General features: G+C 44.9%; 1 protein-coding gene across 1 annotated transcript in view; it reads left to right on the forward strand.

Moving 5' to 3' along the window:
* Positions 1 to 5522: 5522 nt before the first annotated feature.
* Sptan1 (spectrin alpha, non-erythrocytic 1) overlaps positions 5523 to 13312 on the forward strand; it is a 69275-nt gene continuing 61485 nt past the window's right edge. Inside the window, exons 1-2 of the mRNA XM_029474455.1 lie at positions 5523 to 5642; positions 8597 to 8647. Coding sequence (XP_029330315.1) covers positions 8615 to 8647 — 33 coding nt within the window. The 5' untranslated portion in view covers positions 5523 to 5642; positions 8597 to 8614. The remainder of the gene's footprint in view (positions 5643 to 8596; positions 8648 to 13312) is intronic.

Consider the following 13312-nt stretch of genomic DNA (forward strand, 5'->3'; position numbering starts at 1 on the left):
AAAAAAAAAAAAAAAAAAGAAAAGAAAAGAAAAGAAAAGAAAGAAGACATCTTTTAAATAGGGATGTGGGGAGGGGGTATAGAAAAATCTCTGGGAGCCAGCAATGTAGTTTAGTAGATTGTATGTGTATGCCTGTATAATGTTTTATATTTAATGTGTATGAATCCCTGGTCTCATTATGTAGCTTAGCCTGCTTTAGAAATTTGATATGCATATGAATGTTTTGTCATGCTTGGTACCTTGTGAAGTTAGAAGAGGAGGGCATCAGATCCCCTCGAGTTAAAGTGTGTGAGCCACCATGTGAGTGTTGGAAGTCCTCTACCAAGAACCAAGTGCTTTTAACTACTGCATCTCTCCAGCCCTTTTTATTTTTACCATAGTGTAAAAACGACCTTAAAAAAAAGAAAACCATAATATGTGGTCTCAGGTGTAATAACAGCATGCATTTGGAGATCAGCAGACAACTTTATAGTCTGTGCTCTTTTTCTACTTTAATATGGGTTCTGGGGCTCAAACTTAACTTGTGAGGCTTGCATGGCAGGCCCCTTTACCAGCTGATTCATCTCAGCATCCTAAAAATGCCCCTTAGAGCAGCTTAATACTCTTCCTTTGGATGTGATTAGCACTCTTGGTGTTTGTCATTTGATGCTGGTTATCCTAGCAGAGTCTCAAACAAGAGCAAAGAAAAAAACTGGGTTGGTGGGCACGCCTTTAATCCCAGCACTTGGGAGGCAGGGGCAGGCGGAGTTCTGAGTTCGAGGCCAGCCTGGTCTACAGAGTAAGTTCCAGGACAGCCAGAGCTACACAGAGAAACCCTGTCTCGGAAAACAAAACAGGGGGCTGGTGAGATGGCTCAGTGGGTAAGACTGCTCTTCTGAAGGTCCGCAGTTCAAATCCCAGCAACCACATGGTGGCTCACAACCATCCGTAATTAGATCTGACTCCCTCTTCTGGAGTGTCTGAAGACAGCGACAGTGTACTTAAATATAAATAAATAAATCTTTAAAAAAAAAACCCAAAATCATTGGAAGGTTAGGTTTTTGATACCCACTGATAGTGTAGCCTCAGAAACCATGACCACCAGCTGCTGATGGCTGTAGCTCCACACAGGCACATCAGATTCTTTGCCACAGAATGCTACAAGCTCCATTGTCTTTGCAGCTCAAGTTCTTGCTCGTCTGCCTGCTTTCACTGACTGCATCTTGCCCTCATTCCTTGGGCTGAGTGCCCAAATTTTTGTCATGTCATGCATTGTGTGATATCACTTTAGTACCCATTTGATGTTGTGCTGGAAATTCCAGCACAGAATTCCAGTAGGAACCTTTGTAGATCCTGTCAGCCTTGGGCTCGAGCACGCACGCGTGCACACACACACACACACACTTGTGTCCGTGCGTGACAAATATATGTGATGATTGCATTGGCCTAATGAAGTTTAGATATCCCTCAGTGCTAGGAACACAGAGCTGTTCACAAGTCTATTGCATATGACTAATTTTCCCTTTTCTCTGCTACACTTAATGAATTTATTGGATGTCCTGTGGATCTACAGAAAGCAGACAAGAGCTGGGCGTGGTGGCGCACGCCTTTAATCCCAGCACTCGGGAGGCAGAGGCAGGTGGATTTCTGAGTTCGAGGCCAGCCTGGTCTACAAAGTGAGTTCCAGGACAGCCAAGGCTATACAGAGAAACCCTGTCTTGAAAAACCAACCAAAAAAAAAACAAACAAACAAACAAACAAACAAAAAAAAAACAAGAGTCCTTGTTGTTCTTGCAGGGGATCCAGGTTTAGTTTCTAGCACCCTTGAGTTTCACAACTGTAATTCGAGTTTCAGAAGATCCAATGCAGGTTTGGAGAGATGCCTCAGAGGTTAGGCGCACTGATTGCTCTTCCAGAGGTCCTGAGTTCAATTCCCAACAACCACATGGTAGCTCACAACCATCTGCAATGGGATCTATTCTGGTGTCTCTGAGGACAGCAACAGTATACTCATATAAATAAAACAAATCTTAAAAAAAAAAAAAAAGAGAAAAGAAAGATCCCGTGCTCTTTTCTGGCCTCTAAGGATACTAGGCATGAACATAGTGTAAGAAAATCACTCACTTTTTTTTTTCTTTAAAATCAAGAGGTTGGAAAAGCAAGCATATACTTTGGACTGATCTGTGGCAGATGGTTGGCCTTGATCTGTAATGCTGGGGATGGAACCTGGGATTCTATAAGAAGTACATGAGCTCCTACAAGAGCTGCTGGCCACGTCCCAGCTAGTCCTGTGCTTTCGAAGCAGGTAAACGGGTCCATGGAGAAAAGCATTAAGTAACAGTGCCAAGCGACAGTAAACTCTACAAGCTTTTCTAGGCTCTGGAATGACTATGTCATCATTAGGCCAGGCTCTAGATAATGGAAAGCTTAGCAGGAAAATCTGGGCATGGTGGCACCACCTCCTGCAATCATAACACTGAAGCAGCTGAAGCAGGAGGATTGCCATGAACTCCAGGATAGACTAGGCCACAGCTGGTACCTTATCTTAAACAAAAAAATTACATGCCATTAATTACATTAATTACATGCCATTAAGTACTCCAGGATTAGTACTGGATTTACCCACTGGCTCTGTGGGTAAAGAAAGGTACATGCCACCAAGCCTGATGACCTGTGTTTGAACCCCAGAATCCACAAGGAGAACCAACTTGTGCATCTTGTCCTCTGACCTTCCTATAACACACATGAATAAATGTAGTAAATGTTTTAGGAAATAGTCTACATGGTAGAATGTGTTCAGAAGTGCCCAACCCAGACTGCCGGAACTTTCTCATCCAAAATGGAAACTGGTCCTTTCCCCCATCCAGTACTGTTATCTCTGAGACCCAGCAGTTGCAGATTGTAAGGTATGCAGAATCATTTAATATTGGTCCATCTGTCTGGCTCATTTCACTTAGCATAATGCCCTCAGGTTTTCCATAGTCACTATGTTTGGAAGAGTTGTGTGACTGGCTTGCCAGCTCTGCTCCTGCAGCTCTGGGGAAAGTCATTTTCTGGGCATGATTCTTCCCAATCAGCTTTACAGGGAGGAAAAAATAATACAAGCACTTGACTTGAACTTTGTAGAGAGAGTGCAGGATAGCGGTAGAGAAGTGGACAGGTGACAATTAGCATATTTCCCCAACCAACAACTGACCTTTAGAACAGGGGACCAGGGCTAGCTAGAGTTTTAAGTCTAGGGACTGCAGTAATCAAGAGAAGCTTAGAATTCACTGCTTGTAAGGAGGCCAGTAGAGGTGTGGCCAAGAACATGGAGTGGAACCACGCTGTCACACTGGGCTGTGCTTGCTTTATTTTGTCCCTATGAAGTTCTCATTAAAAACAAGATTATTCTCTGCAATATCCCTTCCCCATGCCCACACATCATAAAGTGTGAGGCATGCACTGAAATTGGTGGGAGGGAGGGAAGCAACAATAGAAACCATGAGCAATGGCTTTTTGATAGCTCATTTCTCCTGCCAGATGAGAACAGGCTGGGTGCCTGAGGATACCGGTATCCTGACCATTCTTCCGATCAGAAAATGGACCAACAAGCAGGAGTTTAGTTTCCCAATCAGAAGAGAGCTCCCTTTAGGTCTTGGATTTGTTTGGCATTTGGGAGAAACAGTAGACCCCCTATTTCAATATGGAGCCTGGGAAATTAAATATCAACAGCCCAGAGAGCCCTTGTCACTGAAGCATCAGGTCTTAGACATTTTGGAGAGTTAAGTTATACTAGCCATTTTGTACCCAATGCTGAATATCTGAGTTTTAAATTTGCTGCAGCTGACTGAAGAGGTGGTTACTATGGTCACCATCAGCTGTTTTCAGAAATGCACAGCCTGCTGTGGCAGTGCATGCCTTTTATCCCACCACTCAGGAGAAAGACCAGGGGGATCTCTGTGTTTGAGGCCTGCCTGGTCTACAGAGCAACTTTCAGGACAGCCAAAACTACAAAGGGAAACCCTGTCTGGAAAAACAAAAAAACAAAAAAAAAGAAAAGGAAAAAAATGTCCTGTCCAGGAAGTAGCTCCTCATTCAGTTTCTCTGTAAAGAAGATGGCGTTACATGCCATCCTCCAAGCACCTGCCTTTTTGCCTCAGGAGTCTGTGAAGCTGCCGCTGAGCTGTGGCCACTCCTTTTTATTTTATTTTTTAAATGTCTCCTCTCCAAGGAAAATGACTAGGAATCTTCTTTCACCATCATGTCTACAGTCAGAGTAGCTTAGAAGTCACCTTGCAGATCCTAGGCTCAGCAGAAACCAAACTGCAGAGGACCAGGAAGCTCGGGACTGGGCCTCATCCCAGTTCTGGAGCAATGCCCAGTTCTTTATAATTTTTTAAATAGGAGGGTGGCTTGGTAACCAGGAGGCTGATGCCTGGCAGAGCTGCCTGACTACACAGGAATGAGCTGGGTGCTACTCCAATGGTTGCCACACAGCTGTCACCCGAAATGGAGGAAGGGAAAGAGCTTTTGCTGTAGGGGAGCCTGGCTACAGAGTTTAGTTTAGAGCCAGGCCCTGAAAAGGGTTGTGTATAAGAAAAAAATTACAGAAATTGTGTTTTCCTTTTCTCAGAAGTCTAGCACCCACTTGCTTAACGCTTGTGTTCAAATCTTAGGTTCTCTGATTGCTGCTTCGTGCCTGACCTGGGCAGAGAACTACCTTCTATGTCATCAGGATGCTAATTTGTAAAATGGGAAAGGCCACATCTACCTTGTAAAATAAGCGCAGAGATTAAAAGCCCAAGACACGTACGGTGTCAGCTAAACAGCAAAGTTCAATTAATACTGGGGAAAGAAATAGTAATGTCGTTTATCAACTGGGACGAATACACCCTAGTCTACTGGCAACAGGAAGATTGCTGAAGAATTCTCCATATCCTGAAATAAAGTCTTACGCCACAAATCAGTCTTTTTTTTCCCCCCTACCACCTCCTCAAACACGGATCCCTAAATCATCTTTTTTTTTTTGGCCCCATCCCCCACCAGAACAGGCAGACTTGGGTCTTCCAGCGCCAAGCCTCCCCCAGAAAAAGTGCAAAGAGGGAGCCAACATTCCAGTGAGATCATCCGAAAGGGACAGGGCGTCTTTCCGGCCAGGGCAGCAACATCGCCAGTTTGACTGCGGCGGCGGGCCCCGCCCTGCCCTTCGCCGCAGTCTCGGAAGGGCTCCCAGGGCGGAGGGGTGCGGCACAGATTCTCTGCAGGGCGGACTGGGCGGGGCAGGATTGCTCGGGTCCCACGCCACGGCGGGCGGCTGCGGCGGCGGCTCTGCTCTGCTCTGCGCCGCGCCCCGCACCCCTCGCGGGCGCGTTCCCGTCCTTTACCCCAACCCCCACCACCCCGCCCCGCAGCTTCGGCTACTTCCGGACGCGCTCGGTCCTCTCCTTACTGCAGTGGAGCAGCGAGTCCCGCCTCTCGCGTCGCCAACCGGGGCACTTCCCTCACGCTCGCGCTCGGCCGCCGCGGGGGCGCGCGCGGCCGCTTATAAAAGCCACAGTGCGCGCGCGCCGCCGTCACTATCCGCTGCGGAGCGAACGGCGTGAGGCAGGGGCCGCGGCGGCGCATCTTTTTCCTCAGCAGCCCTCAGCGCGGCGACCCACGCCCCTCACCCCCAGGAGCCGGTAAGGAAGGGCGGTGGGCGGGAAGGGAAAAGCCGCGGGAGGCCGAGCACCGGAGCGATGTGCACAGATGAGCTGCGGAGCCTGGCGGGCGGCTCCGTGGGCCCCCGCCGCCGCCTTTTGTGGCGCGTGGGCTGCGGGGCGCGGCAGAGCCGGGCGGCGACCTGGAGTGTCACGGTCCGCGGAAGGTACGCGAGGGCCCCTTCCTGCGCCCGCGGCCCCACCCGTCGCGGCAGGTGGCGGAGGGTGGTCCTCGGCAGCACCCACCCGCGAGCGCCCCCGCACCGCCCGTCGCCCGCAGCCGCGGCGCTCGCACCTCTCGGAGCCTCGCGTCTGCAGTGAAGGGCTCGCTGACCTTAATTTCATCCTGTGTGGCGGTCCCGGGCCCTCCGGCCGCAGAAAGGCCTCCTTTTTCTTTCCTGGTAATAAATGTCTTTTCTCTCCAGTGCTGACCTGCTCCTGTATAATAGTTAGATGCGGCGCCGCTTGGTTGGAGGAGATCCAGATCCAATAAATAACTTAATAGCTTACAGCTCTTTTCTTTCTATATAAGACATTAAGTCGAAGGCTTCTGGGTTTTGTCAAATTCTACTGCTGTGCCAGTGTGAAGTGATAGAACAGTCTTTTGTCTGAAGCTATCCCTGCAAATTTGATGAAATGCTTCTCAAGGAAAAAATTGATTTTAAAATCCTCTCAGGTACTAGAATTACACACACACACACACACACACACACACACACACACACGTATCATATCAAGAGGGCTTCTATGTAAGTAAGGGTCGGTGTGTTTTAAATGAATGTCCCAGAAAGGGTGAAATCATTTCGAACTGCTACACTTCGCAGGGCCTTGTTGACTTTCATCTCTCTGTTTCTGTCTCTGTCCCTCTCTCTACAGGCTCTTACTGTGTAACTCCAGCTGGCCTGGAATTTGCTGAATAGCTCAGGCCGGCCTCAAACTCAGGATTTTCCTGCCTCAGCCTCTCAGATAATCAGGTTTTTCTATATAGAGACCCAAAACATTTTAAGTCGTTTGTTCTTTCCCCTTGGTATTTTCGAAAAGCTAATTATCAGGACTGTCAAGGAATACAAGAGAAACCAAGCATATGAAGTATTTTAATAATGTGTTCAGAAATTGCGTTGTCATAGCAATTGGACTTAAGTAAAACAGAATGTATCAAAGATGGCAGGGTGGGGGTGTCTTGTAGCCAGGAAACAAGAGCTTAAGAATAGCATTAGCAACAGTGAGTTGCATGAAGCTATTGAGCCAAGGTTCCCACTCATACTAAATGTCTTAGATTTTAAAGGTCAAATTGAAGTCAAAGTTGAAAAAAAAAATGTGCTGCAGTAGATCCCCTGCAGGAAATTAACAATAAGCCTTTTTTAGTAACTGGGTCATTAATTCCTCAAAGGGACCCTCAAAGTGTGTTGACTGTTATCCAGGGACCTAGATAGAAAGGATGGATTTCAAAGTTTGCCCTATACCAGACAAATGTGAAACAGTTCTTATGGTAAACCCAAGGCTGAGAGACATGTAGATATGCAGTTCTATTCCCTACTTTTGAGACAAGATCTTGATACATAGCTCATTCTGAATCTGTGTAGTTGGGTGTAGCTGGTCTTGAACTCATTACACTCCTGCCAACAAGCCTGGCTGCCACCACCCTTGACTTTTACCCCTCTTAAAAGAAAGGAGGCCTTGTTATATGTCTCAGATCCTGGACTCAAGCTTATTTCTCCACCCTTAGCTTCCAAAGTAGCTGGACCTATGGCAGGCAGGAGCTGCTGCAGCCGGCTTATTCTCTGGTAGTGCCTTTAGCCTTGGCTGTATGCTTTGTGGTAATCTAATACTTGGAGAAATCTGATGTCAAGTAATCTAATGAACAGGTTTAAGCAGGGAGAGTCCTAGTAAGTGTATCTTTTAGTTCTCTGGATTATAATTTTCTATTATTTTTCTTCTCTGCTTTCATCTCAAAGGTGGGGCCTCTACAGATACTGAGAAATGGCTCTTAGGAATAGCTCCCCGAGTCTGGTCTGTGGAATGTGCACTAAGGACAGAGGCTCTGAGGGCAGCCTGCTTCTGTTACCAGTGCCCACTGCCTATTGGAGAACTCCAGTCTATGCCTCTGGGTCTGCTGCAGCTCGTCATCTGTGGCCTTACAGGGGAATGCCATGATCTGATGGCTAATGCTGATTCCAGGAATGCAGAGGTCCGCAGAGCTGGCCAGAGAGCCAGCTGGCTGGAACAGCCGTGCAGCGAGTGGCTCCTTTCACATCTCTTACACATGCTGCTTACACTTGTTTTGAGTAGGAAATAATCGTATTTTATAAAGGTACTGCACCAGCAAACTAGCCCCAAGGTCAATCTTTGTTGTTTGAGTTCCTTACTACACTTAGGCTTTCATGAAATCATCTTTTTACTTAATTACTTTGACAGTGCAAATGCCTAAAGGTCCCAAGATTCCTATTTCATCAGAATGTAGATGAGAAGAGGCATATTTATTTTTAAAAGAACATTCAGTATTAAAAATTAATTCTTGGAGTCAGGCGTGGTGGCGCACGCCTTTAATCCCAGAACTCAGGAGGCAGAGGCAGGGGGATTTCTGAGTTAGAGGTCAGCCTGGTCTACAGAGTGAGTTCCAGGACATCCAGGGCTACACAGAGAAACCCTGTCTCGGAAAAAAAAAAAAAAATTTAATTCTTGGGCAAACTGGGGTCTGAGAGAGAGCGTGAATTGGCCAAGGCAGCACATTTAGGTGATGGTGATTGTCCATACCCAGAAGCCTGGGCTCCCTGGTTACAGCTCAGATTTCTGGTGGGATTCTCACGCTGGGGCAGTGCCGTTTGATTTTTACCTGTTTTCATGTGTTTTCACAGATTTGTTCTCTTCACTTTAAAGTGATTCTATCCCAGTTGCCCTTAGAAGTGTGTTGTCTTGCTCTTCCCCTTCCTCTTTAGAGTCCACATTCCTTCAACATGTTGTCATCGTTTCGTAAACGCAGAGCTCAGGTATTTGACCAGCATGCAGAAAATGTGTTGCCTTTTGGGTTTTTTGCCTGGCTTGCAGTGAAGACACATTGGTGTCCAAGAGGTTGAATGATCCCCAGAAGGGGAAGCCCTGCCAACACGACCTTTCTGTTAAGTAGAAAGGTTGGTGACAGTCTGGTTGGGATTGCTGGCCACATGATCAGAAGTGTCCTATGTTTACTGTTTTCTACCTTTCTGTTTCTCCTTAAGGCATGAGTATATTAGTCTCTTATTGCCATCCTGGTGTTTGCATGTGATGTTTGCTGATTTGTAATTGATGGCTGCTTGGTTCCTAAGAACCAAGGGAGTAAGTTACTTTAGATACTCAGAAAAATTACCCGAAAACATATAGTGTAAATGGTGTTTTCCAGTTGGACAAGTGCTGTAACCTGCGTTTATATCTTTTTCCATTGACTTAGTGCTACCATAATCCCTGAGAATGAAATGGAACTCAGTTTCTTTTTTTAAAACCAAAACTCTGGCAGGGTGTGGTGGTGCACACCTCTGATCTTGAGAGGCAGAGACCAGCATCTCTGAAGGAGCCTGGTCTGAGTTCCAGGACAGCCAGGGATACATAGAAAAACCCTGTCTTGAAAAAACAAAACATATATACCCACACACACAAAACAACATTCTTGTATGTTTTATGTGTAGTGTTTCAATGTTTGCTAACATTGAGCCTTTTTCAAAAAAAAAAAGAAAAAAGAAAGAAAGAAAGAAAACAACTGCTTAAAATTGTCCTGATATTTTAAAGTGGGATGTAGAAATTTAAGGTTTTTCTAATGATTATAGCTCATAAATCCAAGGCAGGCCCCTTTTATAAATGAGACCCAGTTAATTATATAAGGTTTATAACCTTTTGTTGTCTTGAATCTTAAGATATTGCACTTAATAAACCCTTTTCATCTGAATTTTGCAGGTTGAAAGGTAAGTACCAGCAAGATAGTATGTGGGAAGCATAAGAAGTAAGTTGCCCAGCATTGCTCTGCATTTCTGGGGTTTGATGCAATGCAGTATGGATCTCTTGCTTTCCTGATGCTTAAGTCGTGCTCACCTCTGCAGAATTGCACTAACAAGTGGAACTGAATTAATCAACTTGAAGGCTGGACGTGTAGAGCCAAGATCTTGATGGAATGTAGTTGAAGCAAAAGGATTGACTGTTTTCATTCATTCATTCATGCCAAAAGCCTTGTTTATATATTGTCTACTGCTCTGCTTGCTGTCCTATCTGCTACTAAAACCTGTAGCTCAGCTGGTTTCCAGTTGGTTTGTTTGATCTGAGAATCAGCTAGTACACAGCTTTGTAGGTGCTAACCAGTTCTTTGATAGTGTGTTCTCCGGCAAGCCATTTTAAATCTGGATGTTAGTCCTCTTGCTTTGCAAATCTGAGATTCAAAAAACGCTGGCCTCATAAGCCACAGAGAAAAGCTATTGTCCGTTCTGCACATTTGGGCCCTGACTAAGCAACGAAACCCAAACTGATTTTTGTGAGCTTTTGCCTTGGGTGATTACAACAAAGTTTGTAGAGCAAACCGATGCCAAGCCCTCCTTCCTCCACGCTATTCAGCATGTTTCAGTGGTTTTAAACACAAGCAAAAGCAAAGACTTGCATCTTCACATGACTTTTTCTTTTCTTGAAGTGCCTAGGAAATGTGTGTGAGGCTGTCCTAAACCACTCACTTACAGGTGCCAGATTTGTGGAGTCCAAAGCATTTGACCTTTGGTTAGAAAATGTTTTTATCCATAGCCTGTTTCTTAGCACAGTGTGATTCCTACCCACTGTGTCTCCATGTTCCTACTGTAGATACATAGTGGCATGTAACTACTTATAGATTAGTGAAAGCATCTTACAATTCGCCAAGTACCAAGAAGGGCCTCAAGCAGCTGTTTCTTGGCATTTGGCTGGCCTGGCAAACAAAGATACTCATTTAAGTCTCTGTTTAGAGAATCTAGCTCAGTTGATAATGTGTACAAATAAATTTGTGTTAAGAATGAGGAGGAGACATTCTTAAGCTTACTGTATCTTTGGATTTTTTTCTTTTGTATCCTTTTTTTTTAAAATTAGTTTATTTATTATATGTAAGTACACTGTAGCTGTCTTCAGACACTCCAGAAAAGGGCATCAGATATCGTTACGGATGGTTGTGAGCCACCATATGGTTCCTGGGATTTGAACTCATGACCTTCGGAAGAGCAGTCAGTGCTCTTACCCGCTGAGCCATCTTCTCACCAGCCCCCGGATTTTTTTTTGTTAAATTTCATACCTTTAGAATCAGCTAGATCTGGGGCTGGAGAGCATTGGATGTTCCTTCTGAGGGACCTGGGTCCAATTCCTATCAGCAACATGGCAGTTCACACCTATCTGTAACCCCAGTTCCAGAGCTTCTGACACCCTCACACAGGCATACATTCAGGCAAAACAGCAAAGAACACATAAAATAAAATTTAAAAAATAATAAATATAAATAAATAAAAAGAACCCATGAGGTCTGTCAGCATCGTAAGAATGTCCTTTGTGTTCATTACAATAGAGGACATAGCTATAATTCTTGTTTGATCTCCTGAGATCAGCTCACATACCGTTGTTTTGGTTTTTGAGACAGAATTTCTCTCTGTAGCCCTGACTGCCCTGGAACTCTGTGTGTACATCAGGCTGGCCTCGAGCTTAGAGATCTGCCTGCCCTTGGCTCCTAAATGATGGGATTAAAAATGCCACCATGACCAGCTAAATGAAGCACTGTTCTTAAACATGCAAAGAATACAGAGAACATTTTGTTTTCCCTCATTTATTCAATGTTGTACATGGACTTAATTTTCAAAAATCTGAGTTGATTGGCAGTCTGGAGATAAACTGTCGGTTGGTTGACTCCTAGGCAACCCCTCTGTTGTGGTTTTTAGGTAGTTAGTGCAACAAATTGATTGGTAAGTTTGGAGATTTTGTTTGTTTGGTTTGGTTTGTTTTCGAGACAGGGTTTCTCTGTATAGCTCTGACTGTCCTGGAACTCACGCTATAGACCAGGCTGGCCTCGAACTCAGAAATTCACCTACCTCTGCCTCCCAAATGCTGGGATTAAAGGTATGCGCCACCACTGCCGGGCAGAGATTGTTTTTTTTTAATGGCACATTTCCCAGATTCTTCCTTCCGAGTGACTTAAAGGTGCTAATCTCATTAGGTTAGGCACAGCCTGGAACCTTCTCTGGAGTATGCCTTATCAGACTGCTGCATATTGTAAGAGCAGGGGTAGGGTTCTTTTAGTATGCAGCTTCAGTCATGGGAGGAATTTGGTACACACAGAGTCCCAGAAATTCAGTACTGCTGACATAATTTTGGGTGAGAGGGTGTATATCTTTGGGTAATAGTAGTTTTTGTATTTATTTAATTTTTTTTTCATGTTGTCTAGCAATGATTGTTTTAGGAGTGAAATGAAAGTGGAAATTCTTGCAACTAAATATGTCTACCGGGTGAAGAGAATAATCATTTTCAGTAACATAAGTAAAAAATCTGCAGTGGGAGTGAGGTGGTGACTTTCATACGACCAGCTCTGTAGAGAGAGACAGTTGTCCTTGGCAGAGGTCCCACCTTCTGACGTAAGCTGATCTACTGCAGGAAAGAAAAGTCCATTATTGCCTGACCAAAGTACTTGGTATAGAATTGACTCTTTCTACTTCACTGGGTCCACAAAGAGAGCCTTTTAGGTCGGTTAACTTCAGTGGGTACTGTCTGGATGGTCTTCCTGTTTTGGTAGGGGCAGTTTGCTAACTAGCAGCAGGCTAATAAGCCCATGCAGAGAGGCTCAGGTGGACTCTTCAGTATTGTGATGGAGAATGTTTGGTCCATCAGACAGGCTTGCTTCCAGATATTATCCCCAACCCCTATACTGGAGCTTGAACGTAGGGCCTTGCACATACCAGGCAAGCACTGTAGCAGGGAAAGCTACCTCTCCCTAGAATTCCCACCCCCACCCCCATCATTTTTGAGACAGGAATTTTCAGGTTAGTTTTGAACTCATTCCTTCAGCCTCACCCTTTCAGTAGATTGGGTTGTTCTGAGCTTCAAGGTTCAGCTGCTAATGTGATTTCCCTGGCAGTTAAATGAGTTTTAAAATGTGAATTTTTGTAATAGACCAGACAAACAACTTACACTTAAGTCCTGAAGACACGGTATCATTCAATAACTCTTTTTAGTATGGTTACTATTCCACATTATAGCTATATCTTCCTGGGAGAAAATGCTTATTAAGAAGTTTTGTAGCCGGGCGTGGTGGCGCACGCCTTTAATCCCAGCACTCGGGAGGCAGGCAGAGGCAGGCCGATTTCTTAGTTCGAGGACAGCCAGGGCTACACAGAGAAACCTTGTCTCGAAAAAAAAAGAAGTTTTGTGAGCAAGCAAATTAAATAATCATTGTATGGTTTTCCTCTTTTTCCTTTTTTTTTTTTTTACGATTTATTTATTTAATTTCTGTGAATACACTGCCGCTGTCTTCAGACACCAACCAGAAGAGAGCATAGACTCCCTTTACGGATGTTTGTGAGCCACCATGTGGCTGCTGGGAACTGAACTCAGGACCTCTGGAAGAGTAGTCAGTGCTCTTAACTCCATCTCTCCAGCCCTGTTGGGTTTTTTTTTTTTTTTTTTTTTTTTTTTAA

The sequence above is a fragment of the Mus caroli genome, chromosome 2 (genome assembly GCF_900094665.2).
Source record: "Mus caroli chromosome 2, CAROLI_EIJ_v1.1, whole genome shotgun sequence".
Taxonomy (NCBI): domain Eukaryota; kingdom Metazoa; phylum Chordata; class Mammalia; order Rodentia; family Muridae; genus Mus; species Mus caroli.